Source organism: Zootoca vivipara, chromosome 16, assembly GCF_965207765.1.
Source record: "Zootoca vivipara chromosome 16, rZooViv2.hap1.1, whole genome shotgun sequence".
In the NCBI taxonomy this organism is placed as follows: domain Eukaryota; kingdom Metazoa; phylum Chordata; class Lepidosauria; order Squamata; family Lacertidae; genus Zootoca; species Zootoca vivipara.
The window spans coordinates 1,383,158-1,410,805 of NC_142599.1; the positions used below are offsets into that span (position 1 = coordinate 1,383,158).

At 47.8% G+C, this 27,648-nt stretch overlaps 2 protein-coding genes across 7 annotated transcripts; one reads left to right on the forward strand and one right to left on the reverse strand.

Moving 5' to 3' along the window:
• The first annotated feature begins 25 nt into the window (after positions 1-25).
• Positions 26-6,032, forward strand: HSCB (HscB mitochondrial iron-sulfur cluster cochaperone). Of its 2 annotated transcripts, XM_035098021.3 has the most exons (6): positions 26-302; positions 412-508; positions 1,302-1,391; positions 3,443-3,587; positions 5,080-5,127; positions 5,613-6,032. In XM_035098021.3, the coding sequence occupies exons 1-6, from the start codon at positions 40-42 to the stop codon at positions 5,702-5,704; spliced, it is 735 nt and encodes a 244-aa protein (XP_034953912.2). In that variant the 5' UTR covers positions 26-39; the 3' UTR covers positions 5,705-6,032. The 2 variants fall into 2 exon arrangements, with proteins under 2 accessions (XP_034953912.2, XP_088515891.1); XM_088659765.1 differs by lacking the exon at positions 5,080-5,127.
• Positions 6,033-7,008: 976 nt separating this feature from the next.
• LOC118075780 (solute carrier family 2, facilitated glucose transporter member 11) lies at positions 7,009-27,578 on the reverse strand. Of its 5 annotated transcripts, none has more exons than XM_035098017.3 (12): positions 27,356-27,578; positions 23,323-23,421; positions 20,387-20,547; positions 18,780-18,904; positions 17,897-18,026; positions 17,630-17,778; positions 13,214-13,401; positions 10,095-10,205; positions 9,894-9,995; positions 9,500-9,572; positions 8,585-8,712; positions 7,009-7,457 (listed from the first exon to the last, which is right to left on the reverse strand). In XM_035098017.3, the coding sequence occupies exons 1-12, from the start codon at positions 27,371-27,373 to the stop codon at positions 7,257-7,259; spliced, it is 1,485 nt and encodes a 494-aa protein (XP_034953908.2). In that variant the 5' UTR covers positions 27,374-27,578; the 3' UTR covers positions 7,009-7,256. The 5 variants fall into 5 exon arrangements, with proteins under 5 accessions (XP_034953908.2, XP_088515889.1, XP_088515888.1 ...); XM_088659763.1 differs by having other exon boundaries at positions 23,323-23,381; positions 27,356-27,507; XM_088659762.1 differs by lacking the exon at positions 27,356-27,578 and adding an exon at positions 26,953-27,303.
• Positions 27,579-27,648: the final 70 nt, after the last annotated feature.

The window sequence follows — 27,648 nt, forward strand, 5'->3', positions numbered from 1 at the left end:
CGGCGCGTAGGGCCCGCCGGGAGTTGTAGTCCGGGCCGGATGAGGTGGGACGCGCTGAACAGAAGGCTTCGTTGGGCGGCGGCGGCGGCGCCTCGGCGCCTCCTAGACCCCCGGACGCCCCCCTGGGCCGCCGCCGCCTCGCCTTCGCCGTCCTCGTCCTCGTCCCCGCCTCCGGCGTCCTGCTGGAGCTGCGGCCTGGCTCTGCCGCCTGCCTCGCCTTCGCCGTCGCGCTTCTTCTGCCCTTCGTGCCGGGCGCTGCAGCCCCCCGAGCCCCGCGCCGACTTCTTCCGCCTCCTGGGATGGTGCGTGGGCGGGCGGGCGGGCGGGCGGGCGGGCGCGCTGGGGCCGGGCGAGGGTCTCTCTCCGCGCCCCCTTCTCACTCCCTCTCCCTCTCTCTCGTTCGCCCTGCAGCGAGCGCGGCTTCCAGGTGGACGTGGGCCTCGTCCAGCAGCGCTTCCGGAGCCTGCAGCGAGCGCTGCACCCCGACTTCTTCAGCCAGAGACCTCAGGTCAGGCGGGCAGGCCGCCCCTCGCTCGCCCACCCCCGGGGGGGCCAGAGGGAGAGGAGCCCAGGCTTGCCCCTCCGCAGACACACGGGCGCGAAGCCAGAGAGAGCCCCTCTTGTTTCTAAAGACGTGCTAGAAAGACATCCCATGGCTATTTAGGGGGGGCCTCCCTCCGCTTCCATATGCAATGCGTAGGCCGGGTGCCTCACTCCCTTCTACCACCCTCAGTAAATGGAGTACTGTATACCTCTTGTGCAAGCAAGTCAGAGTAAAGTTGAAAGTGTGACGCAGGCACCCCGAAACTTGGGCCTTCTGGCGGTTCCCTCATTGCAAGAAGTGAGGTTACAGGGAACCAGACAGAAGGCCTTCTCAGTGGTGGCTCCCACCCTGTGGCACACCCTCCCATCAGATAAGCAGCATCTGAAGGCAGCCCTGTTTAGGGAAGTTCTCAATATTTAATGCTGTATTGTTTCTAACACTCAATTGGGAGCCGCCCAAAGTGGCTGGGGAAACTCAGCCAGATGGGCGGGGTATAAATAAATTATTATTATTATTATTATTATTATTATTATTATTATTATTATTATTATTATTTTGGGACTACAATTCCCATCATCCCTGGTCCTGTTAGCTAGGGATGATGGGAGTTGTAGTCCCAAAAACATCCGAAGGGCCAAGTTTGGGGGGTGCCTGTTGTAACGTAAACACAGTTGTTTGGAGAGGGTTCACTGTGCTTTTGCTCCCAGTGGTGGCTTAGGAGTACTGGCGAGCCCATCTCCCAATGCTCTTTCAACAGGCGGAGCAGAATTTTTCCAAGCAACACTCTTCTCTGGCTAACAAAGCCTACCGGACGCTCCTGAGCCCCCTGAGCCGTGGGCTGTACCTGGTAAGATACCTGCTGTTTTCCACACACTCGCACGTGGCAGAAGTGCCTCACACCATCCATGTGAGAAGAAAAGCCCTGCTGGCTCAGGTCAAAGGTCAATCAAAGCAGAGGGGAGAATGCAGACCCATAGCTGCAGGTGGAGCCTCCAGAGGGATTCCATTGAGTCTCCCAGCCTGTGTGTTTGTGTACACAAATGCACATGGGGGGTGCCAAGTAGGGTCTTTGACCCAGGTGAAATAAAGCCTAGTTTGGCCCCTGGACAAGGACAGGCTGGGAGAGAGACAATAAGGACAGTTTAGAAAAGAGGAGGGTGTTGGTTGACGGTCAGTAAGCTGGTTCATTAAAGAAAGGCTAAAGAGGGATATGTCCCTACTGCCACCACCTCTCATTACGTATCATCTCCCAAAAACCTTTAGCTGCTTTGCATGTCCACCACATATGATAAAATGTACCTTCTGTTTCTTGACAGAAGGTGCCTCATTCTGACTTATACGTATTTGCTAACTTAGTGCCAGATAACGTCTATAAATCATTTTCACATCTTTTCTTTCAATGCATAACATACTGTACTGTAAATTTCAAACCAGTTTTCCAGTTTTTCCCAGAGGCTCAATTCTGTATTATGTCCTACATCCCTTGCCCAATAAATCATGGCAGATTTTACCAAGTTATCATTTGTTTCCCATTCTAACAAAATCTTACGCATCCTAGAAATTAATTTTCCTCTATTTTCTACTGGTTCCCTTTCAGATTTGCAACTTTGGTCCATAAATCCACACTGCTTATCTGACTTAAAACACTTCGTTCAGTAGGCGGGTAATGTAACAAGTCCATCACCTGGTTTCTGATGTCTACTAGTTTCTTCAATTATACCTCTTGATCTAAAAAGTCTAAAAGGTCTCTGTTTGTTGTCCTCTGTTGACCTATATTCAGTCTTTTCAGTGAGATTGCTTCCATAGGCGAGAGCCATAAGGGTGTTTTCCTTTCTAGCAGATTTTAATGTGTCCTCCATACCCTATATAAATTCTTTCTAATTACATGGTTCAAAAAGTTCTTATAAATTTTAGCTTTACTATACCAAAAGCATGCATGCCAACTAAATTTTATATCGTACCCCTCCAAATCTAACTGAGTATTGTTCAACAGTATCCAAGCTTTTAACCAACATAAACAAGCAGTGTCATAATATAAAGTAAGTCTGGCGGTGAGAACCTACCTCTTTCTTTAGCATCTATCAGAATTCTATACTTTGTTCTCAGTTTCTTCCCCTGCTAGACAACTCTAGAAATTTCCCTTTGTCCCTTTGCCATTATTTGAAGCAGCCTGTATTATTAATTACTAGAGCAGTTTGAAATAAAAGTAGCACTTAAACTAAAGCATTCATTTTTATGGCTGATTTTCTTCACAAGTTGGTACTTACTGTCAGCTTCCCAGCCTTCTATAAATCACACTCCTGAGGCTCCTCTATTAGTATGACAGACCAGGGGATCACCACACCCCTCCTGACTGGTTTGGGATTAGTTGTCTCCAGAAGGTCTATCCCCTTCTTGCTGAATTGAAACCTAAGTGGAGTGTTCCCTCACAACTCCACTTCTTTCTCAAATTCAGCTTCCCAGTTCTCACTTGTTTGTACAGCATACTCTTATAGGCACTAGCCACTGTCTTTAAATCTGACACTCAGTTAGAGACTCCTTTCTCTGGCTGTAGATCTTTCCCTCAGGGTGGATGTTACACAAACAGCCAAAAGGTTATCCTCCTACGGTATCCAGCTGAGCGTCAAGAATATCAACTCTCAATTCCTATTCTTTTTCCCTCCCAAAGTGCCGAATCCACCCTCCTCAGGCTAGCTGTACCTGCAGCCAACCAGAGTGAGTCTCCAGCCCGGCAGTGGCATTGCATCTCCACACTCCAGTCTACCTCAACTTACCATAGGAAGTGGCTACTGCCTTTTGCATCAACAGGTGCTGATCATTTCTCATGGTTCACAGGCTGCCAGCTGCCTTCAGAGTGAAGTGAGGAAGTTCTTAAAAGCCATGATCATTCTTTTCTAGCTGGAGTTGAATGGAGTGGAGCTGGAGAAAGGAACAGACCCTGAGGCAGACCCTGAGTTTCTCTCAGAAATCATGGAAATTAACGAGAAACTGTCAGATGCAAACAATGATGCTAAAATAGAAGAGATGGAAAACTTTATTGCAGGTAAGATGGAGAATTGTGCCTGAAGAGGTCTCTGTGTTGTCTTTCGGTGGGGTGGGGGGTGGGAATTTATCAAGGGGTGAAACGACAATAATGAAAACCTCCACAGAACAACATGAAGCAGTATTTAGAATTATAAAGCCATCTCAAAGGTCACCCTGTTTATGAAAAAACACACACGACTCCTGTCTCTGCTTGAAACCCTAACAAATGAGGTGTTTTTTTAAAAAAATTAGGCTCCCCTATTGGTTTTCATTTGCATCTAAACTCTTTCTTCCTTTCCTCAGTTCAAGTGTCCCACTCACAGAAGCTGCTGCTATTACTTCTGGGCAGGCACTTGGGCACAACAGATGCTATATCTGCCATTCCCCCCCCCCCACCAGACATTCACAATCAACTTCAGGAGGAGAAAACCGTTTTTTTTGTTGAAACTGTAAAAACATATTTGTTAAAGAAGACCTCCATTTTTTATTGTTTGGGAGCCGGTGAAAGGACTGCCTCCTCTGTATCCCTGTAGCATTTACAAGCAGGCATAATAATGCAGTGAGGAGTAAACAAAGAGAGGATTCCTTAGCAAGAAAAGAAAGGGGGAAAGTGCTCAGTTTGTTCTATTGAAGAGCTTCTCTGTGTAATGACTGCCAGGAAGTCAACAAACAAAGTGTAAAAGGGAACTCGCAATTAACAGCTAACAGTAACAGTCTGCCCAGCATGCTTCTCCCAGTGCTTGCCCAGAGTGTTTCTTATAACATAGATAAGAAAGTGCTGATAAGTTCTCAGTGAATTGGTGAGTTTGAAAGTGGAAAAAGGAACATCACTTCCCTGAGCAGCAATTAAAGTCAATTAGAGTCCTGCGGAGCTCCAAAGCCTGCTTTCTGAACCGATGCCATCTTTCCGGAAGTCAACAATAAATATAAATAAAATAACACAAGCCAAAACACAATCCATCCTGTAGATTTAAGTATCTGTCCATAGTCGCCTACTTGTTATCAGAGGCCCAGAATCCACATTCCTTTGTAAGGAAATATGAAATAATGTAAAACCATTTTTGCAGGCAAAAGAAAATGTGTGTGTTGGGGGGGGGGGTGACAAGAAATTTTCCCCACCGGATACCACATGACCTTCCTATGCCTCTTGGGGGGGGGGGAGTTTGTGCCATGCTTGACATGGAGTGAGTTCAGTCACAGATGAATCAGAGAGTACTTTCTCATTTCTATAAACATTTTGGAAAAATCCCTTTGTGGGTGTGGCTAGACTTTCAATAAGACATCTGCTGCTGCCTGACCCAGTACAGCATTCTTCCAGGACAACATGGTTCCTAGTCGGGCATGAGAATTATAATCCAAAACAGGAAGGACAATGGGCCCAGAAGGCTGCTTTAACATTTGCCCTCCTAAGGACAGTATCTGGTCATGACATCTCACAAACAGCGTTGAAGGCACATGTAGATAATAGCTTTGTCTTAAATGAAATCAATGCTCTCCTCTTTCCCTTCCAGCTAAACAAGAGGAGCTGATTAAGGATGTGAGCAGAGCCTTTGAACATGGTAGGAGTATTTCCTTCCTACTCTCATTGGGGTGTGACCTGCTTGCAAATAACCTCTTGTTCTCCCAGCTGCATGTGGCATGTGCAATCCACATGGCTTACAGGGCTGAGTGCTCATTAAAAGCCATTCTGGATTGTAAGGACTTGCTTAAAGCCTACCTTTCAAGGAAAGCTGAGCTGTTCAGAAATAGAATGCATTTACTGGTCTTATTAAGGCTCAGTTCTCTACAGACATTGATCCTAAGGCACACAATAGGTAGTTACCGTAGTCCTGTTAGGAGATGTTAGTGCTAAGTTCTGCAGGATGGCCCAGCAGCAGAGCAGCCTACTTTCTTGAAGTCACTTGACTGACATATTTCAAAAACCTGCTGCTCTGGGTTCCTGAATGCCAGGAGTATGCTGATTCTGATGGTGTAACCATTTCTCAGTCCTGGGAGCAGAGTTCCCACTGGAATACAAACTTGTTTTTTCTTTGTTTAAATGCAGATGATCTTCAGGAAGCCAAAAAACATCTAGCCAAAATGAAATATTTTGCAAACCTCGAAGAAAAGCTGAAGGAGAAGAAAATCCCTTCTTGACTTCACAGTATTACCTAGGATGAGTGGTTCCCATCTGAATGTTTGATAGGCAACTCAAAGCAATGAGGCCACAGTGCAGTGCATCCTTTGGCATGACATGGAAGAGAATGGGCATGGATCCCTGCTCCTCAACCTGTGGAAAACATCTCACTGCTCCATTGTCAAGATGCTCTCCGATAAACACTTGAGTGCAGAGACCCTGCTTTGGATGAGGCCATACTTAGGAGCTGCCAAATTTAACCCTGCTTATGTCTGGGAAATACATGTTATGTGTTGTTTTGAGCTCCCAAGTTTATAAATCAAAATAAATGTGTGGCCTCTGGGTACACTTCAGTTTAGAATTTTAAAGAAATGAGGTTAGGCTAGATGGTGATATGCTGTCTTTATTTGGTGAGGGCTGAGTTGGTCTAAGACTATTCTGTGAGATGCAGCACAGGGGAAGACAGAGAGTGATACAAACTAGGTGAGGCTTGTAGAAGAGTTCTGAGGAAACCACATCTTATGGCACTTTAGCATCTTAATGCTTAGCATGTCCAGTTCTGAATGTTTCCTAGAAGGGGGGACACTCCAACTTGCATGGTTCAAGGGAGCCCCAACACCTGGAGAGTCGAAGGTTCCTCTTTCTAGTTTAGTGCAAAGTGGAGCTCTAGAAGGACACTTATGAGCAATTGGTACACAGTCCACTAAGAAGAGCTTTGCAGCTGGACCATTGCTGGTGGAGACCCATTGACTTCTGCATCCTTTTCCTTGTAGTAGCCAACCAGCCAACCAGATCTGTCCCCACCCCCCTTGACAGCCCACCAGCAGGAAGGGGCATGAAAACAGTGGCCCTTCTCTGGCAACTAATGCCTCATCTTCGCTCAGTGTGTTTAATCCCTTTTTAAAATGTATGTGCTGTTGCATAAGTAGCAGGATGGACACTGTACAGGGCAGAGACTGATGTAGAATTCTGCTTTCCCTTGCAATCCTTTCCCCCAAGGTTCCTTAGTTTATGAAGTACCTTGCATACATGTTTCAAGGGACTTTACAACAGTACAACATAAACAACTAAAGGTAGTTTTTTAAAAGTACCAGAAAAGTTACATTGAAGGAAATGTAAAGGGTGAGGTCTCTGTTTATTCTTCCCTGGACACCATTCCTTCCCCCCCCTCCTCCAAATACTCCGTCACAAAAGATGCCCACTGGGTATCTCAGCCCCCGAGATGCTTTCCTTGCTGAGCTGGTCACCTTTCGTTTGGTTGTCCTACCTTGATTTTTCCAGGCTGCATCTCACAGCTTTGTGGCTCAGCAGTAAAGACAGTCACTTAGATGAACAGCTGACTTTATTGAACTGAGTCCTTGTGCAGGATACAAAATGTGTTTAAGGAGGGACAGGGTGGGGGAGAAAAAGCCCTGGCAGCAAGAACAGCCTACTTCTCTCTAGTCAGCCGGGGGGGGGGGGGGCGTTGCTAGTGTTGGGGAGCAACGGTTGGCCTGCTAGCAGAGTCGGTTGGCGTGAGCGTTCCCTGGCACAGCTGGCAAGGTCCTGCACCTCACGGCTATGTTCCACCCTTTAGAACTCATTGCTAAGATGTTGTCTCTCACACAGTTCTCCCTCTTGTTCCTTGGTTCTGCCAAAGTTGAGCTTGTGGAACTCTCTCTTAATTTCCAGGAAGGTTTTGTTCTTTGTCTCAGGAATAACAAAGGAGATGAAAATGACAACCAAGCAGCATTCTAGCAAAAACACAATGAAGCAGTACTGCTTGAGACCTTTCTGGAAGAAGGAAAAAGAAAGAGCATGTCAAAGGGGGGGGGAGAGATGACACTTTCTGTGCCCCTCCAGGCACTGCTGGATGGCTCAGCCTTCTCCATGAATTTCTCTCTCAATGGCTACAAGTTACCTCCATCATCCGCTGCTGTAAATCACTAGTGGGGAGAGCGCCATTGTATTTGGGCCCTGCTTGCAGCCTTCCCCAAAGAGGTTGCATCTGGCTGGACACTGTGAGAACAGGATGCTGTGCTAGAGGGGACTCCTTTGGCCTGATCCAGCATGCCTCAAAAGGAGACCCTGGACCATGAACAACACCCCAACCCCCACCTGGAGTGGCTTTATCTGCTCAAGCTGTTCATTTGAATTCTTTCATCCACTATCCCTGGCTAGAAATCTCTCCTGCATAGTGAACTGGAATCATTGTGCATCTTAGAAATTCTAGGAATTTTAATTAGATGTATTTATGCATTTTTTCCCTTTTCTTGGGGAGGCAGGTTCTAACTAGAGTTCATTAAAGGCTTAGAAAACATGATCTAAATGCATTTCTGGGGTGAACAGGCTGTTTTACTGGCAGCTGTTTCTGCACATTCATGTACTTCTCAGCTCCCTTTGCAGGGGGTGAGGGTTACTTCTAAAGGTATTAAGAGTTGGAAAAGAATTGGTGAAGATTTGTCCCTCGTGCATGAGGCACCTCCCTGATTCAAGGGCTGCTCATCATACAGAATTGCCTCCAACTGCACTAAGAGGTGAACCGTCTTTCTCGGGCTTTACTGAAAAGGGGTAGCCATGGGTGCTGCTGAGAGAGCCCAGCCAGGGTTTGGTGCTGTCTCATTAGGGGCCAGCTTCAGTTCATTTTGCATGGGTGTCAAGTAGTGGGGATGATGACGACAATAGAGAAGGGTGCTCTCTGGGGTTCCCTCTATTTTATATCAACATTTATGAGCCCCTTTTTTGAAGTGAAAGTGGACAAAAGCCCAGCTAATAAAATAATAATAAAAGAACAAATGTCAAATGCAAAAACCAGGGCAATGGGCACAGCAGCGCCATCTCCTGATGAGTCCCCCTGAGTGGTGTCTCTTGCAGGAACAGCCAGGGGAGGTCGGGTGGCTACAAGCTGCCAGTTTACCTACCACAATGAAGGGGAAGAGCATCCCGATAGTGAAGAAGCTGAGCCAGCTCACCGAGCCTGCAATCATGTAAGCAGCTGGGCGCGAAGACTGGGTGAATAATTCTGTGGTCAAAGTGTTCGTCACCCCACCTGCAAACCAATTTTCAAAAAAGACGGTGCTATGCTGGGGGAGTATTTCAAGAAACAGAAAATGAAACTCTTTCCCTTCCTAGATTAGGAAGCCATTTGCATGTCTTTGAGGGGGAGGCTAGCGGCTAGGTTTTGTTGGAATCTGGCTACAGAACCATAGGCTAAGAACAAATGAGCAGTTGTGGCAACTCCCTCTTCTTTTAAAGCATGGCAGCTATTGTCATCCTTGGGTCTACGGAGGGAAGGCAAGTCAGTACAGAATAGTACCTAGTATCTGATGCCCAGAAAATGGAGAGAATGCACCTAATAACTCCACCTCTTGAGCTAGGATGTTATGTTCCCATCCCCTTCATGCCTGCCCTGAGCTTCTGGGATAATTAGCATAGGCAAAGGAAGTCGTGTCTGCCTAATTCAATGGTGCTTCATCTTGATGAACAGTTGATGGGAAATGCAAGTGGGAAAGGGTTGTTGTCCTCATGTCCTGCTTGTGGGCTTCCCGGAAGAGGCAGCCAGCTGGCCACCATGGGAACAGGAGGCTTTGTCCAGCAACCTGGTTCTTCTTGGGGACTTGGGATGCCTCCATGCATTTCCTGCACTTGCCTTCAGCAGGTGGGCTTTTGCAGCACCTTCAAGCAGCCTGCTTAGCTTTTGCAGCATCCTGTTGGTGGCCATCGCTCTGCCTGTTGGTAAAACTGTGGGCTCCAAAAATTCCCAACTTAAACTCCAGCAACTGGTAGTTGAAGGCGCACGCAGTGTCTGCCCCAAATTTATCACTGGGAAGAGGTACCTGGTCCAAGACCAAAACTCAAGATGAAGGCAAATATGCAGGCCATGCTCAGGTAGGGCGCCCACGAGTACACCTGGGGAAGAGAGAGCACATGGGAAGGCTTGGCACTGGCTGCAGCCACCATGCCCCTCCCTCATGTAAGCACCCTGAAGGGGATCAGGGCCAAGCCATGGTGGGAATCCAATAGCAGAGGGGCCAAGTGCAGCACGCTGTCTCTCCTGGCTTCCCTCCTGCTGCGCGGAAGACTCCTGAGACCTGCTGGCCTTCAGCGACGCCTCTCATGGTGCCTTGCTCATCAAGAGTCAGCACCCATACACACCACATGAGCAGGCATCATGTTGAAAAGCTGCATTGCAGCTGGCCCACATGCTCCGAACAAGATTACCCAGCCTACCTGGTACGTCAGGGAAAAGGTCAGCACTATGCACCAAAAGGTCATCAGGGAGTAGCCTCCCAGGATCAGGACCCTTCTTCCCATAGACTCAATGAGCAAGCCCTGCGAAAAGACGAGGAAAGCATTCACTCAGCAGCAAGGAGGAGTCCCTTTCTTGCCTCAGAAATTCAGATGGGCGCAATTGGAACACTCATCACTTACGCAGGTGAGAGCAGTGAGGCACTCACAAGCCCCAGTGCCAAGGGTCACGTAAGGAATGTTTTCTCGGGGAATCCCAGCTTCCTCAAATACATAACTTGCATAGAAGTAAATCTGTGAGAAAATACCAAAAACAATGCATGGGAGGCAAATCACCAGGCAAAGCAGGCACAGCCCAGGCAATGTGGCCTGTGCAGAGTTAATTTGGGTACGTATCTTACCTGAAAAAGCGGCTAAGAAAAGGAAAAAAAGCTGCTTAATGTTGCCGCCTTCTAAAAACTGGCATGCATAACTTGCCCACTACGGGGGCCTGGAAGCTCTGCATTCTTCCCTGGGAGGGTCATCCTCCAATCTTCACAGGAAATTGAGCTGGCTGTGAAAGGGCTGGTCAAGAGTGCCACCAGCCATGCCCTCACTGCTGAGGTCCAGTGCAAGGGAGAGCACATGGAGGGGGACAGTGTGTGTGTGTGCGCGCGCATGTTTTGTTTGAGAGTGGGGTAGGGACGGGCCTGGCTGACATTAGCTTTACTCTTCATAGACAACTGGACCGGGCAAAGTTCAGTTTAAACAGCAGATCAGCCAGCCAGCTTGGGTATGTAAAATGGACATGAAACTGGCAGATAAACAACTCCACTCTGGTTCTAACAGTTGCTTTGGAACAAAGGATGGGTTGGAGTTTCTCTCATAATGAGTGACATTCAGACACTTCCCTGTCACCCCAGTTCCTAAAAAGGCTTACATTTTACCCCCTTCCCAGTCCACCTTTGAGCCCAATGCACATTTCCCTGTTTGTGCTAACAATGGGAAGAAATGTCCTCTCACATGTGTGCCCTTTGTTTGGACACATCTTTTTTTTTTAATATAATTTTTATTAGATTTTAACAAGAAATACAAGAAAAAAGAAAAAGGCACAAAAAAGAAAAATACATTAAAAAAAACCGACCAAAAACAAAAACAAAAAAAAAAGACAAAAACCGATTCAGACTTCCTCATTTCCCCTTCTTGAGTTCTTATTGTTAAAAATAGTTCTCGCATTTTCCCATTCTAACTTCACATTCTTTTTTCTAAATTTCAACTTTTTCATCTTTTTCATTGCTATTATCCATTCTCCTTGTACTTTAACCTCTTTTCTCTTAACATCCTCTCTCCAAAATTATTATTATCTAATCCCTAGTCTCTTTCCCTTACCCAAAAATATATAAGATTCACATCCTAATTTATTACCCATTTACTTCCACCCACACAACAAAGTTCCCACCCCCCCTTCCCTGGAATCGAAGTCTCCAGATGAATCAGCCAGGTTCCTCATACAATCCTTAATACATTCCGAGATCAGACCATATTATTTCAGACAATACCAGATAATCCAGAACCCCTCAACCCACCCCTAACCTGTCCCATACCAACTTTTGCCGAACTCTTACCCCCCCTTCTGTAATCCCATCACTTTGTATCTTTGCACCTTTTCATCCTCTTTCTGCCCCCCAACTGTTTGTGTCCTCCCCTCTCTCACCGGGGCGCTGATTTTCCCAACCTTTTTTTTGGGGTGCTTTTTTGCTTTAACCCTCTCCTGTTTCACTTCTCTCACCAGTGAAACAGTGTTTTCTCCTACTTTCCCTCCCTGTTCCACCCCTCCCACCAGTAGAACAGTGTTCTTTTCAGGAAATAAATCCATTGGTTCAGCATATTGTCCTTCAGTATTATCTTTCTCCTCTTCTATGTTTTTTACATACGTCACTCCAGCACAGTCCTGGTCTTCCAATCTTTTTTCTTCTCCCTTCTCCTGATCTTCTATTTCTGTTGGATCCTGTGTTTTACAGTCAAAAACAAATGTCTCGACAGCCTCTTCTCTCAGAAAGTTTACATCAAGCTTGGAGATGCTCACTTGCTTAGTAAGATCCAAAATTGTTGCCAATATTAAGTCCCACTGTGTGACTTCCTGTCCACTCTCTGGAACCTTCTCTCCTATTCCTTTGTCTAAAACCTCCTCCATCTTTGTACAGACAGGCCGTGGAGTTGAAATTTTAGTCCAATATATATAAAAAGTGAACAAATAGGCAAAAAGCCAAAAATCCAGTCCCACTTGGTCAGAATCTCTCTCTTTACTCCTTCTTTTCCTCAGAGTCAATACTGAGCAGCCTCAAGGCAAAACAAGTCCTCTTTCACTGTTTACAGCTCTCAGTCTCTCACATTCAGCCAGACACATTCCTTTGTATTGTGACGTTAATCAGCAGACTGACTGATCTTTCCTTTGACCCGACTCCAGGCTCGCAGGGGGCTTTTCTCATGCTGGATCTCAGTCTTTTGCAGAGATAAATACACCGCTTACTTTTTCCTTTACTCTGCCTCAGGAAAAAGCTCTTTTTACAGCATTTCTGGGTTTTCTAGCTTGCTGCGATCTTTAGTTACTCAATCGGGGGGAGATGACTTCCCTTTTTAATCTCCGCCTCCCACTGCCAAATTCTTGTTTCAAATTGATTGGTTTCAACTTACTTCGTCCAGATCGTAACTTTTTCAGGAAGAATCCACCGCCTGCAGGTTGGAGGCTCAGAGCTTCGCTTCTTGGAGGTAACGATGGTATGCCTAAAATGGCTCCCGCGACTGCCACTCGGCTGGCTCTCAGGGGCTCTTGCGGGCTTCCTGGGCAGCTGAGGAGTCGCTTCTGGAGCTCCGCCAGGCAAAATTTGCCCCCTGGACGCTCAACCAGGGGTATTTACGGGGATCCGCGTGCCCCCGCGGATTTCCCCCCCCTCCGCGATGCCAGAAACCTCGCAGCGCGAGGTTTCTGTGCCTCCATTTTCCAGCGCGGCAGACCGGAAGTTGTTTGGACACATCTACACTGAGCCAGTTCCGCACCACCTTCAGTCTCTCAGCTCCCAGCCAAGGGATCCTGGGAACTGTAGTTCTATCAGAGAACAGAGCACCTAACCGTACTCAGCATTTCCTCAAGGTGACAGCTCCCAGAATCTCTTGGAGAAGTCCCAGCAGCTAAGCCGTTTCCAAGTTGGTTGAGGTTTGTTTGGAGTGTAAATGCATGTCCTTGCATGGCAGAGGGGAAACTAGGCAGCAGGCAAAAGAGTGATGCCTAATGAAGAGGGGAATGGCTCAGTCCTGGTACTCACCGCATTGATCCCACTGAGCTGCTGGCCCATTGGCAAGAGGATGATGGTGATGAGCTGCCATCGGATGCTGCGGTCAGTGAAGAGTTGCCAGGGTTTCTTGGCTGCCTCACCACCAAGTGCAAAGCGTTCCTTCTGAATGTCCTCCATTTCTGCCTGGTAGTTCAAAGGGCCATGGAACCGTTTCATTGCTGGGAAGGATGGAGGAGAGCTTTTAGGGCCCAAGTGGGCCTTTGAGTGCAGGAGATATTCGTGAGGCCACCAAGAGCTGTTGCAGCTCAAGAGAGAGACGGCAAGGGGCCTTGCAGTTTGGACCATAGAAGCCACCTTCCCAACCACCCAATCGGAGAGGAATCGGGCTGGCTACTTCACAGGTGCATCTGGACTGGGCACAATCTAGCTTGCCCAGGGCCCCACACTGAGTCCTTGGACACACAACTCTTTGGAGCAGAAGGAAACAGCCAGCAGTGGCTTGGGTGTGAAACACAGAGCAGTCAAATACAACATTCCTAGGGTGGGCATAAAAAGGGGGTGTCTGGACCAGCCAGTTGGAACTTCCTGTTTTCTCCTGGGCTGAGACAAACTTCCTCTACATGTGACCAGAGGTGGGCGTGACCTCACCTGTGCAGGTAACAAAATAACACCGGGGAGGCAGCCATCTCTCTCTCTGACTCTATTCCTCAAAGAAGCAACATCTCCTTAGCCTGAGATGACAAGAGATGACAAAGGAACTACAGTATCTCCTTATGGGATAGATTCCACGTGTATATATTTTATAACCTAGGTCTGCCTTCTGGGATCCTTCTGTGAACAGAATGTGTGTAAACTATTTTATATAATTTTATACAAGACTGTGTCGTGTCTATTCTTTTAAGAGGGAATAAAGGGGAATTCCCCTTCATGGATCAATGCCTTGTCGTGGCGAAGGGGCTTGAATAACTCAGAGAAGCTATGAGCTATGCCATGCAGGGCCACCCAAGATGGACAGGTCATAGTGGAGAGTTTTGACTAAACGTGATCCACCTGGAGAAGGAACTGGCAAGCCACTCCAGTATCCCTGCCAAGAAAACTCCATGGACAAAGACAACAGGCATATAAAAGTTATGACGCTGGAAGATGAGCCCCTCAGGTCGGAAGGCGTCCAACATGCTACTGAGGAAGAGCGGAGGACAAGTACAAGTAGATTCAGAGCTGATGAAGCGGCTGGGCCAAAGCCGAAAGGACGCTCAGTTGCGGATATGCCTGGAAGCGAAAGGAAAGTCCGATGCTGTAAAGAAAAATATTGCATAGGAACCTGGAATGTAAGAACCATGAATGGAGGTAAGCTGGATGTGGTCAAAAATGAGATGACAAGAATAAATATCGACATCCTGGGCATCAGTGAACTAAAATGGAAGGGAATGGGCGAATTCAGTTTGGGTGACTATCATATCTACTACTGTGGGCAAGAATCCTGTAGTAGAAATGGAGTGGCCCTCATAGTCAACAAAAGAGTGGCAAAAGCTGTAATGGGATGCAATCTCAAAAATGACAGAATGATCTCGATACGAATCCAAGGCAGACCTTTTAACATCACAGTAATCCAAGTTTATGCACCAACTACCGGAGCTGAAGAAAGTGAAATTGACCAATTCTATGAAGACCTACAACACCTTCTAGAAATGACACCAAAGAAGGATGTTCTTCTCATTACAGGGGATTGGAATGCTAAAGTAGGGAATCAAGAGATAAAAGGAACAACTGGCAAGTTTGGCCTTGGAGTTCAAAATGAAGCAGGGCAAAGGCTAATAGAGTTCTGTCAAGAGAACAAGCTGGTCATCACAAACACTCTCTTCCAACAACACAAGAGACGACTCTACACATGGATATCACCAAATGGGCAGCATCGAAATCAGATTGATTATATTCTCTGCAGCCAAAGATGGAGAAGCTCTATACAATCAGCAAAAACAAGACCTGGAGCTGACTGTAACTCAGATCATCAGCTTCTTATAGCAAAATTCCAGCTTAAACTGAAGAAAGTAGGAAAAACCACTGGGCCAGTAAGATACAATCTGAATCAAATCCCTTATGAATACACAGTGGAAGTGAGGAACAGGTTTAAGGATTTAGATTTGGTGGACAGAGTGCCTGAAGAACTATGGATGGAGGCTCGTAACATTATACAGGAGGCAGCAACGAAAACCATCCCAAGGAAAAGGAAATGCAAGAAAGCAAAATGGCTGTCCAACGAGGCCTTACAAATAGCGGAGGAGAGGAGGCAAGCAAAATGCAAGGGAGATAGGGAAAGATACAGGAAACTGAATGCAGATTTCCAAAAAACAGCAAGGAGAGACAAGAGGGTCTTCTTAAATGAGCAATGCAAAGAAATAGAGGAAAACAATAGAATGGGGAAAACCAGAGATCTGTTCAAGAAAATTGGAGATATGAAAGGAACATTTCATACAAAGATTACCATAATCAAGGACAAAAGTGGTAAGGACCTAACAGAAGCAGAAGACATCAAGAAGAGGTGGCAAGAATACACAGAGGAATTATACCAGAAAGACATGGAGGTTTCGTACACCCCAGGTAGTGTGGTTGCTGACCTTGAGCCAGATATCTTGGAGAGTGAAGTCAAATGGGCCTTAGAAAGCACTGCTAATAACAAGGCCAGTGGAAGTGATGATATTCCAGCTGAACTATTTAAAATTTTAAAAGATGATGCTGTTAAGGTGCTACACCCAATATGCCAGGAAGTTTGGAAAACTCAGCAATGGCCAGAGGATTGGAGAAGATCAGTCTACATCCCAATTCCAAAGAAGGGCAGTGCCAAAGAATGCTCCAACTACCGCACAATTGCGCTCATTTCACACGCTAGCAAGGTTATGCTTAAAATTCTACAAGGCAGGCTTAGGCAGTATGTGGACCGAGAACTCCCAGAAGTGCAAGCTGGATTTCGAAAGGGCAGAGGAACCAGAGACCAAATAGCAAACATGCGCTGGATTATGGAGAAAGCTAGAGAGTTCCAGAAAAACGTCTACTTCTGCTTCATTGACTATGCAAAAGCCTTTGACTGTGTCGACCACAGCAAACTATGGCAAGTTCTTAAAGAAATGGGAGTGCCTGATCACCTCATCTGTCTCCTGAGAAATCTCTATGTGGGACAAGAAGCTACAGTTAGAACTGGATATGGAACAACTGAGTGGTTCAAAATTGGGAAAGGAGTACGACAAGGTTGTATATTGTCTCCCTGCTTATTTAACTTGTATGCAGAATTCATCATGCGAAAGGCTGGACTAGATGAATCCCAAGCCGGAATTAAGATTGCCGGAAGAAATATCAACAACCTCAGATATGCAGATGACACAACCTTGATGGCAGAAAGCGAGGAGGAATTAAAGAACCTTTTAATGAGGGTGAAAGAGGAGAGCGCAAAATATGGTCTGAAGCTCAACATCAAAAAAACCAAGATCATGGCCACTGGTCCCATCACCTCCTGGCAAATAGAAGGGGAAGAAATGGAGGCAGTGAGAGATTTTACCTTCTTGGGCTCCTTGATCACTGCAGATGGTGACAGCAGTCACGAAATTAAAAGACGCCTGCTTCTTGGGAGGAAAGCAATGACAAACCTAGACAGCATCTTAAAAAGCAGAGACATCACCTTGCCGACAAAGGTCCGTATAGTTAAAGCTATGGTTTTCCCAGTAGTGATGTATGGAAGTGAGAGCTGGACCATAAAGAAGGCTGATCGCCGAAGAATTGATGCTTTTGAATTATGGTGCTGGAGGAGACTCTTGAGAGTCCCATGGACTGCAAGAAGATCAAACCTATCCATTCTTAAGGAAATCAGCCCTGAGTGCTCCCTGGAAGGACAGATCGTGAAGCTGAGGCTCCAATACTTTGGCCACCTCATGAGAAGAGAAGAATCCTTGGAAAAGACCCTGATGTTAGGAAAGATAGAGGGCACTAGGAGAAGGGGACGTCAGAGGACAAGATGGTTGGACAGTGTTCTCGAAGCTACGAACATGAGTTTGACCAAACTGCGGGAGGCAGTGCAAGACAGGAGTGCCTGGCGTGCTATGGTCCATGGGGTCACGAAGAGTCGGACACGACTAAACGACTAAACAACAACAACAAAGGGGAATTACCAGGAAACTTATTTTAGAGGGTTATGCAAGCCTGGCAAAGACGTTATCCGCTGTGCAATTTTTTAAAAAAATGGGAATGTTACTCTGCTAAATTATAGAACTTGTTAAACAATATATCCTCTCCTGCCTCCCTGAACATTCCCACATGGTTAAGAGCCTCTCCGGGGTGGTAAGTGATCTTTTGAGGAGCAGGGAGTCTGAGGCTGAGAGCAAGGGGGGGTGGGGGAAGCAAGGAGCAGTGCTCCTTCTGCAGCTGCCCTTGCTATGGATGCTGAAGGGCAGACTTCACCTTTGATGCTTTTCATCTCATCCCCTTGGTCAATGAAGAGAAACCGGGGACTTTCTGGAAACCAGGGTAGGGTCAAGAGTTGGATGAAGGCTGGGAAGCAGCTGCTTGAGAGCAGTAAATGCCAGTAGGCCTCTCCGCCAAGTAACTCCCTGCAGGAAGAACAGACAATGCTGAGACAAGGGGCTGCCAGCTCCATTCTGATCCTGGGACAACAAGCCAGGCCAAAGCTGAGCAGCCCTTTCTGGGTGATGGGGCCCCAGCACTCACCTTAAGCCAATCACCTGTCCTGTTAGAATCCCCCCTGTCAGGAAGATGGAGCTGCCCATGACCATCGCGCCTCGCAGATGCTTAGGGGCAGCCTCGCCTATGTAGAGAGGCTGCACACAGAGTCCAATGCCTGGAAATGGAAGAGGAAATCAGTGGCCCCCCTTCTTCATTGCAGGATCCACACACAGGGGACCCTCGGGGCCTGCAGGTGGCCTTTCTACTCATCCCTCCTTTCATTCTAGGTTGCTAGTGGTGTCACAGGGTGTTCAGCCTCAACAACACCACCAGAAACATAAAGCAAAGGTTCACAAAATCCTTTGCAGTAGGATGTGCCCACACAGAGTAAGACCACTAGCTGATCATTGAGGAAGTCACAGGTGCACAAACATATCCCACATGTGAAGTGAAGACACGAGTCAGAGGGTTGATGCATGTGAGCTGTGCATGTAGCAAGCTGAAGCAAGCTTGGCAGAGCCTCCTTTTATTAGCACAGATGCACACGTGGAGGAACAGTCTGACCTTTAGGGCTTTTACATCATGAGCTGACACATATGTTTCCTCTGGTATCTGCAAGACTTGCTCCACCATGCCATGTTCCTACCAAGTGGGAAGACTACTGAGAAAGCCAAAGGTGAGAGTGAGGGCACGGCATGCAGACAGCTACTGCGGCTTTCCTGGGGGCGGAGGGGTGCCTCACACCCGAAGGTCAGGCTGTGGCCTGCCGGGGGGAAGTGTGCCTCACCTCCAGTGATCAAACCGCAGCCTACCTGCAGGCGGAGTTGTGCCTCACACCGGCCGTCGAATCCCTACAAGCTACAACATGTGCCCTTAAAGCCCCTGAAATCCCACCAGGTGAATTTTCCCAGGTGCAAAGTTGAGTTACCTGTGTTTATACCAATCAGAAATCTCCCAACAATCAGCAATTCATACAATCCGGCTGGAAAACTAACTCCCATGAGGATGGCGGCCAGGATGGCAATAAAGTTGTTCATTAAAAGAGTTCCTTTCCTGCAAAGGAGGAGGGTAACAGGATTGCACTCTTAAGGGACAGATAATTATTTGTCACAGACCCTGACAGGCTCCTGGACAAAGTTGGCACAGCGTTCAAGGTCCTCCAAGAGAAACAGGCAAATTTAAACATCTTACCTTTCCCCTTTTTTAAGACAACGTCTTATAACTTTTTTTCCTCAAAAAAAACACAGTGTGGCTTACTTTCGGTGGGGTGTCTTATTTCTTTTATTACCGGTACGGTTTTTACAGCTCAGGTCAGAGCACTGCTGGGCTCTATTGAGTGCTTGGTGCTGCAGCAGCCACCGGTTCCAGGTGGCGGGGCGGCAGGTGTCTTTGGCCGGGTCAGGCAGAGGCCGCTGGCTCAGGCGCTCCGCCCAGCACTGCAGGGCGCTCCAAGCTCCTTGGCCGGGCCAGGCAAGGAAGAAGCAGTGAGCCCAGCGGTGGCGGCAAGCACGGAAGCGGCAGGGACAGCGGGGGACGAGAAGGCGGAGCGCGGGGATGCAGCCAGCAAGGCGGGAGCGCGATCAGCTGTTAAGCGGAGCTCTTGGAGCGCCACTTCACAGCTGATCACGCTCCTGCAGTGCTGGCCGCATCGAGTGACTCTGTGAGTGGAGGTGCCTGTAGGGGTTGGTTTCTGCGGCACGGAAGCATGGCTTATTTCCGGGGTATGTCTTATATTTCTCAAATGCTTAAAAATCCTGCCATGGCTTACTTTATGACTACGTATTAAAAAGGGGAAACAGGGTAGATAAGGTGGGTGGAATCCAAGGGCCTCCTTCCCACTAAAGCACACAATGGAAAGTCACCCCTCTGGAGACTCCCCACCCCGCCCCCAACACTCCTATTTTTGCTGATAGGGTTGTGCTTGGCTCTGAGTGCTGGAAGATGAGCTGAAAGGCCCACTAAGTCAATGTCCTGGTTATTCTTGGGCAAGTCTCACTCTTTCAGCCCAGCCTCACAGGGTTGTTAAAGGTCCAGTCACAGACGACTCTGGGGTTGTAACGCTCATATTGCTTTATTGGCCGAGGGAGCTGGCGTACAGCTTCCGGGACATGTGGCCAACATGACTAAGCTGCTTCTGACGAAACCAGAGCAGCACACGGAAACACCATTTACCTTCCCGCCGGAGTGGTACCTATTTATCTACTTGCACTTTGACATGCTTCCAAACTGCTAGGTTGGCAGGAGCAGAGACCAAGCAACGGCAGCTCATCCTGTTGCGGGGATTCGAACTGCCAACCTTCTGATCGGCAAGCCCTAGGCTCTGTGGTTTAGACCACAGTGCCACCCATGTCTCTTCACAGGGTTGTTATGCAAGTGAAATTAAGTTGGGGGTACGTATGTGGCCTCACTTCTTTCGGATTAAGCAATGCAAAAAAAGAAAGAAAGCAATACAACCATTTTTCTTCTTATGATAAGAAGCATCCTGCAGAAGAGTGAATCTTAAGCCAGAAGTGTGTGCTCTTCCATCTTGCTCACCTGCCCAGGTGGATGGCCAGGCTGCCTCCAAGGTGAGCCCCAAAGAGCCCTCCCAGGGAGAAAATGGAAGCAATGGTGGACCAGAGGAGTGTCAGCATGCTGGAACTGAGCTCTGCCTGGTAACGCCTCTGCCAGGTGTCGTTGAGGAACTTGTGGATGTGCTGGAAGGACAAAGTGGAGAGAGCATTCGCCGCTGCTGCCGCCACCACTGCTGCAACAGCCATCTTCTCTTCTCCAGGTGCAGCAAGCCCTTCTGCCTCTTTGCCTTGAGGAGCAAAGGCAGGCCAAAGCCGAGGAGCCCCCTCTGCATCAACCGCATGGTGGCTGGTTGACCTGATCCCAGGCAGGAATTGATTGTGCCAGGAAAGTGGGGCCTCATGGGTGAGCAGCCTCCCCTTTGCACAGCCATCTCCTTGCAGCCTGACATGGAGTTATCCAGGGCTTGGCCCATCAAACCCAGAGCCTCCCACCCTGACCGGAAGCATCTCTTTCCTTGCCCAGCTACACAACAGCCTTTTTGTAGCAAATGCCACAGGAGAGAGAGAGCCAGCCGGGGCCTGGTGAATGCAGAGTTTACTTGAGGGGTTGCCCTCTCGGCAATTCAGTCTATGGACCTTGAACTCTTACAAGGACCATAGGATGTTCACCTCACATTTGTCAGGAACTGGTACCTGGGCTTTGAGGCTCCTTGCGTCTTCATATGAGGCAAACACCCAGCTAAAAAATTGCTCCAGCAAACCTGGCAAGAGTAGTTGTGTTCACTTGTTTTTAAAATTTGCTTATTTTATTTGTATATTGTTGATAATTGCTTGTATTGTTTGCATGTATACTGCTTAGGCTTTTTAAAAGTAGTTTATAAATTCTTCTAAATAAATTGGCAGGTGCTCAGGGGTTTTGTGGTTCTTGCCCCCCTCCCACCCTCTAACTCAGGGGTCAGCAAACTTTTTCAGCAGGGGGCCGGTCCACTGTCCCTCAGACCTTGTGGAGGACCGGACTATATTTTGAAAAAATATATGAACGAATTCCTATGCCCCACAAATAACCCAGAGATGCATTTTAAATAAAAGGACACATTCTACTCATGTAAAAACATGCTGATTCGTGGACCATCCGTGGGCCGGATTTAGAAGGCGATTGGGCCGCATCCAGCCCCCGGGCCTTAGTTTGGGGACCTCTGCTCTAGCTTATGGACTTGGGGCAGGCTGTGGGGCATCTTGTTAGTTTGAAAATGAGATTTACTGTGTGAGGTAGAAACCTTGCAGGGGGTGTACCCTAATAGCAAGAAGCAGGAAGTAGCAGCAGGAGTCAGGGCATGGACATGCTTACATTTGTTGGTGAACAACTGATCAATGACTTGGCAGAGCTGCTAGGACTTGCTAGGGCAATCACACCCAGTGCTCCATTCACTGAGCCACTGCCAGTCTTCAAGGCTGTGGGCACCTTGCCTCTGTCCCTTCTCTATGCAGAGAGGTGGCTCTGTTTCCATGGCAACAGCTGCCTAACCCTCTTATTGAAGGACAATAAGTCATACAGTGGTACCTCAGGTTACAAACGCTTCAGGTTACAGACTCCACTAACACAGAAATAGTACCTCAGGTTAAGAACTTTGCTTCAGGATGAGAACAGAAATCGTGCTCCGGCGGCACGGCGGCAACAGGAGGCCCCATTAGCTAAAGTGGTGCTTCAGGTTAAGAACAGTTTCAAGTTAAGAACGGACCTCCGGAATGAATTAAATTCTTAACCAGAGGTACCACTGTATTCCCATTGCCAGGCCACCATGAAAGCAGAGAGGCTGGTGAGAGGGAAAGTGGGGCTTGGCTTTCCCATATTCCCAGGGTCAGCAGGGGGCCCCTGGTGCCAATTCCTGCCAATGTCCCCCAGCTATGCTCCCCACCGCTACACACATGCACTGGTTGTCCTCTAAGAGATGCTGCATTGTCCCACTTAAGAGTCTTGGAGGGGGGAATCCATCTTTCTGAATCCTTGGTCATGGTGAGACCAAGGGCAGGCCACATTTTCTTCAACAGACCAAAAATTACCGGCATCCTCTGAACTCTCGCCAACAGTGCACCCCTAGGCTCTCAATCCATGAGACATCAGCATGTTTGTCTCACTCTTTTTTCCAGTCTTGTGCTTTTATCTCTCCATGGTTACTTTGTTTTAATTATTTTTAAAATGCATGAAATGTTTTGGTAAATCAAGATTGCACTCTTTAATCAGAAAGGGAATCAGCTGATGAGGGGTGAGGGCAGCCGCCTGCGTCCCTCCAGACTTGCTCAGCTTTACAATCTATAGCTTTACTGTCGATTTATGACAGCACAATGGAGCCATCACCAGCTCTTGGCCAGTCTCCCCATCCTCAGGCTCAGGGGCAATTGGGGTGAGGCAGGACTAGAAGGAGAATATTCTTTTGGTTAGCCTTTGTGGGCCTCCTGCCCAATGATGGCAGCCACAGCAGCCCTGAGGGAAGGGAGAGGGCAAAGCCTCCCCGTATGGGGAGGGCAAGGAGCCCCGTTCCTTGACACAAATCTGGGGTGGAGTGTTCACTTAGTTTGGACTGCATGAGTCATGGGGGAATGATCCCCATGAAGCAGATATTTGAACGATGGTGCGTACTGCCGACAACCTGACAGCTTTTTATTTATCCTCATGGCTTGATAAGAAATGTTTCTGGGGAAGAAGTTTAGGAAAGCAACAGGCAACTTTGCTCCAAGCATTTGATAGGTCAGATAATAGTGTAGACCAGGCATCCCCAAACTGCGGCCCTCCAGATGTTTTGGACTACAATTCCCATCTTCCCCGACCACTGGTCCTGTTAGCTAGGGATCATGGGAGTTGTAGGCCAAAACATCTGGAGGGACGCAGTTTGGGGATGTCTGGTGTAGAGTAACCCTCCCATCTCCAGCAACAGAAAAGAGATAAAAACAGCATCTCACCTGAGTGGGTGCATTGATGATGGAAACGTTGTACCCATATTGAAAGGTGCCTCCGATTCCTGCCGCACAAACAGCCAAAAGGAGCGTCCAAGTCGGGAGCTAGAGAAAGAAGCCAGAGACCCTCGTGGTCTGGAGAGTCATGCTACTCGGAACAGACTGGAGGCTTCTGTGTAGAAACACTAAGCCTTCCCCCCACAACCTCTGATCCCAAGAGCCTTCCTTCAGAGAATGGGATCTCTCACTTTTGCAGATTATAACTGATATCTAAGCAGCCTTTGCCAAGCTCTGCAGATGTTATGGATTAGCACAGTGTTTCTCAACCACTGTTCCGCGGCACACTAGTGTGCCGCGAGATGTTGCCTGGTGTGCCGTGGGAGAATTACTTTATATATAGTCAATATAGGCACAGAGTTAATTTTTTTAACATTTTCTAATGGTGGTGTGCCTTGTGATTTTTTTCATGAAACAAGTGTGCCTTTGCCCAAAAAAGGTTGAGAAACACTGGATTAGCAGTCCTATCAGCCCCAGCCAACCAACATGGCTGTATGATGCTGAGGCTGATGACAGTGGCAGTCCAAAACATCTGGAGGGCACCAGGTTGGGGAAGGCTTCCCTCAGGCCCAGGGGGCAGGCATTTTATGCCATCCTCCTCTCCAGCAGAGAGGCTGCAGCAGAGTCATAGCTGCCAAGTTTTCCCTTTTCTCGCAAGGAAGCCTATTCAGCATAAGGGAAAATCCCTTTTAAAAAGGGATAACTTGGCAGCTATGAGCAGAGTTGGGCAGGTTGGACTGAGGCTGGACTACCTGTAACACCCACAGTTCTGAACTAAGGGAGAAGCAGATTTGTACTCCTGCTGGAGTCAGCATAATAAATGTGTACAGATGGTTTATAAACTGAATCAAGCAGTTAATTAAGAAGCATAGCAATGAATTAACAACAAACACAAGTGACCACCATTGATTGCATGGCACAGTTTCTGCTCATTGTGCTGCCTCTGCTTCCAGGTGCCCCATCAGCTGTGTTCTTCTCTTCCTCTTGCATTTTAAAGCAGAGGCAGGATAGCTCAGTCTGTAGGGTATGAGACTCTTAATCTCAGGTTGTGGGTTTCAGTCCCCCATTGGCATGGGCATAGCTAATGGGGGGCAGGGGCAGCTAACCCCCCCCCCGATCAAGTAAAACAATGGAAATAACTAACTGACCAATCATGATGGTTCTGTCCCCCTCTAACAAAAATCCTGGCTACTCCCATGCCCATTGGACAAAACATTCCTGCATTGCAGGGGGTTGGGCTAGATGATCCTCATGGTCCCTTCCAACTCTACAATTATATTATTCTAGGACTAAGCTTCTCCATTCCCCATCTGCCTTGGCTCTTTCCGAGCACTACAAAGGTGCCAGCCTTCCTTTTCCTTAATTCCCAGGGTCAGCACCAACAAACTTCAAATGTTTGCAGGTTGCTAGAATCCTGGCAAAGCACACAGGACCTGACTAGCTACGGTACTACCTGATCCAACAAGACAATCATTGTGACCTTTAGCAAGAGTTGCAGAATCAGGATTTCTGAGCACAGCTCACTCTTGCCCATCAGAACTCTCCTCTTTGTGAGTTTGCACTCTTGCTTTGTGAATTTTAAAAAGTGGCTGACAACAATTTCTAGCAAAAAAAGGTAAATGAGGAGAGCAGGCAAGTTTGTGGGTGGCTCATGAGGTTTGAGCCTGCTGTAGAACAGTGTTTGCTGAGTGGCCCAAATGTTCAAAGCAAGCTTTGCCAGGTGAAACCTCATTTGACCCACAGAACTGCTGCCCTGTTGATGGAGGAATCCTGCTCCACCAGGCAGCAGAGGCAGGAGCTGTTTGGCATGTGCCCCCACTTGGAAACCTGCCTGTTGGCCTCCCGCCTTGGCCCTCAAGTAGGAATAGCCTCTTTGCCAGGTAATCCCTTGGCATGTGACCCAGGCTGATCAAGTCTGGCTTGAGCACAAAGGAATGTGCACACACACAAAAGTACCACCCCAACACCAAAGTGACTCACTCTGGACTTTCTGAATCGTGAGGAAATAAAAGCCCCAAACTGGAAAACAAGCCCTTTCCCACTGCTCACTATTGTTCTCTGGGGCTGCTGTGTTTCTCGACTGGAACTTTGCCTTTATCCTTGGGGAGAGGGCAAGGTGGAGAGGAATTACTTCCTTGGGACAGAACCGCCAGCACTTCATTGTTCCCCTTTCATCCTGGACTGGGCAGTGGGTGGGCCTTGGCTTCACCTCAGACAAGGAGATGACTAAGCACTCGAGCAGGGCAGCCACACAAGAGAACCATCCCCATCACTGCTGAGAGCCTCATGACTTCCTGCTTGTGATGCTGATGTGAATGGATTATCTGAGGAACTAATCACTTGACAGGATGAGGCGCTCTCATTCATTATGCTCTTAGCTTTTTGCATTCCTGCTTTATTTCCTCCACTCCTGAAATGCCACACAATTAAACTGACCCACCTTGAGATAAGCAAATGGGGGCTGGGGGCTGGGAGAGGTATCTGTCCAGGGACATGATGGATGCTCCATTGCAGTTGGTTAGACTCTTCACCCAAAACAGAGTTCAGTGCGGTCATTTGGGCCATCAGTCTCTTGCCAACAGCAGCAAGTATCAGAGCTCAACACATGCCTTCACCAAAGCCAAAATGACGATGAAGCAGTAGCTGCAGCCATACACCCCCTGGAAGCCATTCCAGACTCTGACCCCACCCCCATTGATTACTTACATAATTAAACTCTGCTTTTATTTCTCTATTATGCACCCTGAGTGCTGCTATCCTGAAAGAGAGGGGACAATTCTCTACACCAGTCACCAATATACAAATATTTGCTCAATCACTGAGAGTGGTGTCAAAATCATTGAAGTGCAGTGGGTGGAAAATTGAAATTTAACAAAACAAATCCATCAACTGCCCTGTACAAAAGATGCTGTTGACTTTATTTATTTATTTATTTATCTATCAAATTTCTTGCCAGCCTTCATCAACAGGTAGCTGCACAGTTTGCAACAATATTATAATCACTGGAAATCATTTACAATCAGAAGAATAGGGTGGGTCCTAAAATATATATTTCACAGGTATCAAAGGCCAGGATGAAGTGGTGCCTCTTCAGCATAGGATGGGAGTTGAATGACAAAGGTCCCAGGTGCCCCTTCTCTGTGGGGAAGGGGGGATGTCACAGCTTAGGAGCTGACACACCAATGCCACCAGAGCTATCAAGAGCACCCCCTCTATCAAACTGAACACCCAAGATATTTGGGGGGTTTTAAGAAGGTAGCTTAATGTTACCTGCAAGCCTCTCTAGAAGAATTTGTATCCTAAAAGGCTGGGCAGATAGATAGGCAGGCAGATACTTCTCAAATTCATGCTGCAATTTCCATTATCAGTTGCCTCATGGAAGTATTCACACACCCCACCATCTGTTTGTTAGAAGGAATCTCCTGTAAGATCAGGGTATGCAAATCTCACCCTCACTTCAGTTGCCTCTCTAACGCACACACATCCCCTCCTGCATTATGAGACTCAATACTTCTGCCTTTCCCCTGAAACCCAAGCCCACAGCCTCCTTGTCGCCTGTGACTGTGCAAGCTTGCATACCTTGCTAGGCTGTCCAGCACCTTTAAGCAGCGGCTGGTGCTCCATTCTCCACACCAGGCGGGTGGCCTTCTCACCAAGGTGGCTAAGCTACAGCAGAAAGAGGCTGAGAGGTGCCACCGTTGGGGTGGCAAAGTGCTGTTGCAGCAGACCCCAGAGCCTTCATGCCAAGATACTCCAGACTCAGTTATCCATGGAGTTTTATGGGCTGGGATTCATCACAGCCTGCCCTGAAAAGCATTTAAGGGGTCACCCCACAAAGAACTTTTTCACCGACTGTGAACAGTCAATTCGTTTTGGTTGCTCAGGGAAACATGCACATTAGTGACCAGTTTGCTATGGGCCCCCATTTGTCCGTGAAGAGAGAGAGAGAGAAGCAGACAGAGAGCTGGGAGGAGACATTTACCTTGTGATTTTCTCTCATTCCTCCCTTGGACCTTGAGCTTCTGACGGGACAGTTGGAGTGTGGAGCAATGCGCAGAGCTGGTGCAGCATCAGGGGGCTCTTCTCTCACATCTCAGCTCTTCCACCTAGAGGCCCATTGAAGCGCCAATGAGAAAGACTGGGCCCCTCACCTGACTGGCTTTCACATGTTGCTGGCTCAAAAAATTAAGCTGGCTTTGAACTGCAAACTCTGCCTGGGGGGGGGGAGGGCTCCCAGCTGAGTGCTGCTTACACAATGCGAGATAAGAGACCTGG

What these genes read in the sequence shown, in the direction of transcription:
- LOC118075780 (XM_088659762.1), bottom strand. Translation starts at nt 26,997, where the DNA reads ATGGAGCACCAGCCGCTGCTTAAAGGTGCTGGACAGCCTAGCAAG. An exon ending in GTGCTGGACAGCCTAGCAAG is followed by an intron (nt 23,422 to 26,952) that starts GTATGCAAGCTT and finishes TTCTTTCTCTAG; the next exon opens with CTCCCGACTTGGACGCTCCT. An exon ending in TCTGATTGGTATAAACACAG is followed by an intron (nt 18,027 to 18,779) that starts GTAACTCAACTT and finishes TTCCATTTCCAG; the next exon opens with GCATTGGACTCTGTGTGCAG.
- HSCB (XM_035098021.3), top strand. Translation starts at nt 40, where the DNA reads ATGAGGTGGGACGCGCTGAACAGAAGGCTTCGTTGGGCGGCGGCGGCG. An exon ending in TTCTTCCGCCTCCTGGGATG is followed by an intron (nt 303 to 411) that starts GTGCGTGGGCGG and finishes TTCGCCCTGCAG; the next exon opens with CGAGCGCGGCTTCCAGGTGG. An exon ending in GATGGAAAACTTTATTGCAG is followed by an intron (nt 3,588 to 5,079) that starts GTAAGATGGAGA and finishes TTTCCCTTCCAG; the next exon opens with CTAAACAAGAGGAGCTGATT.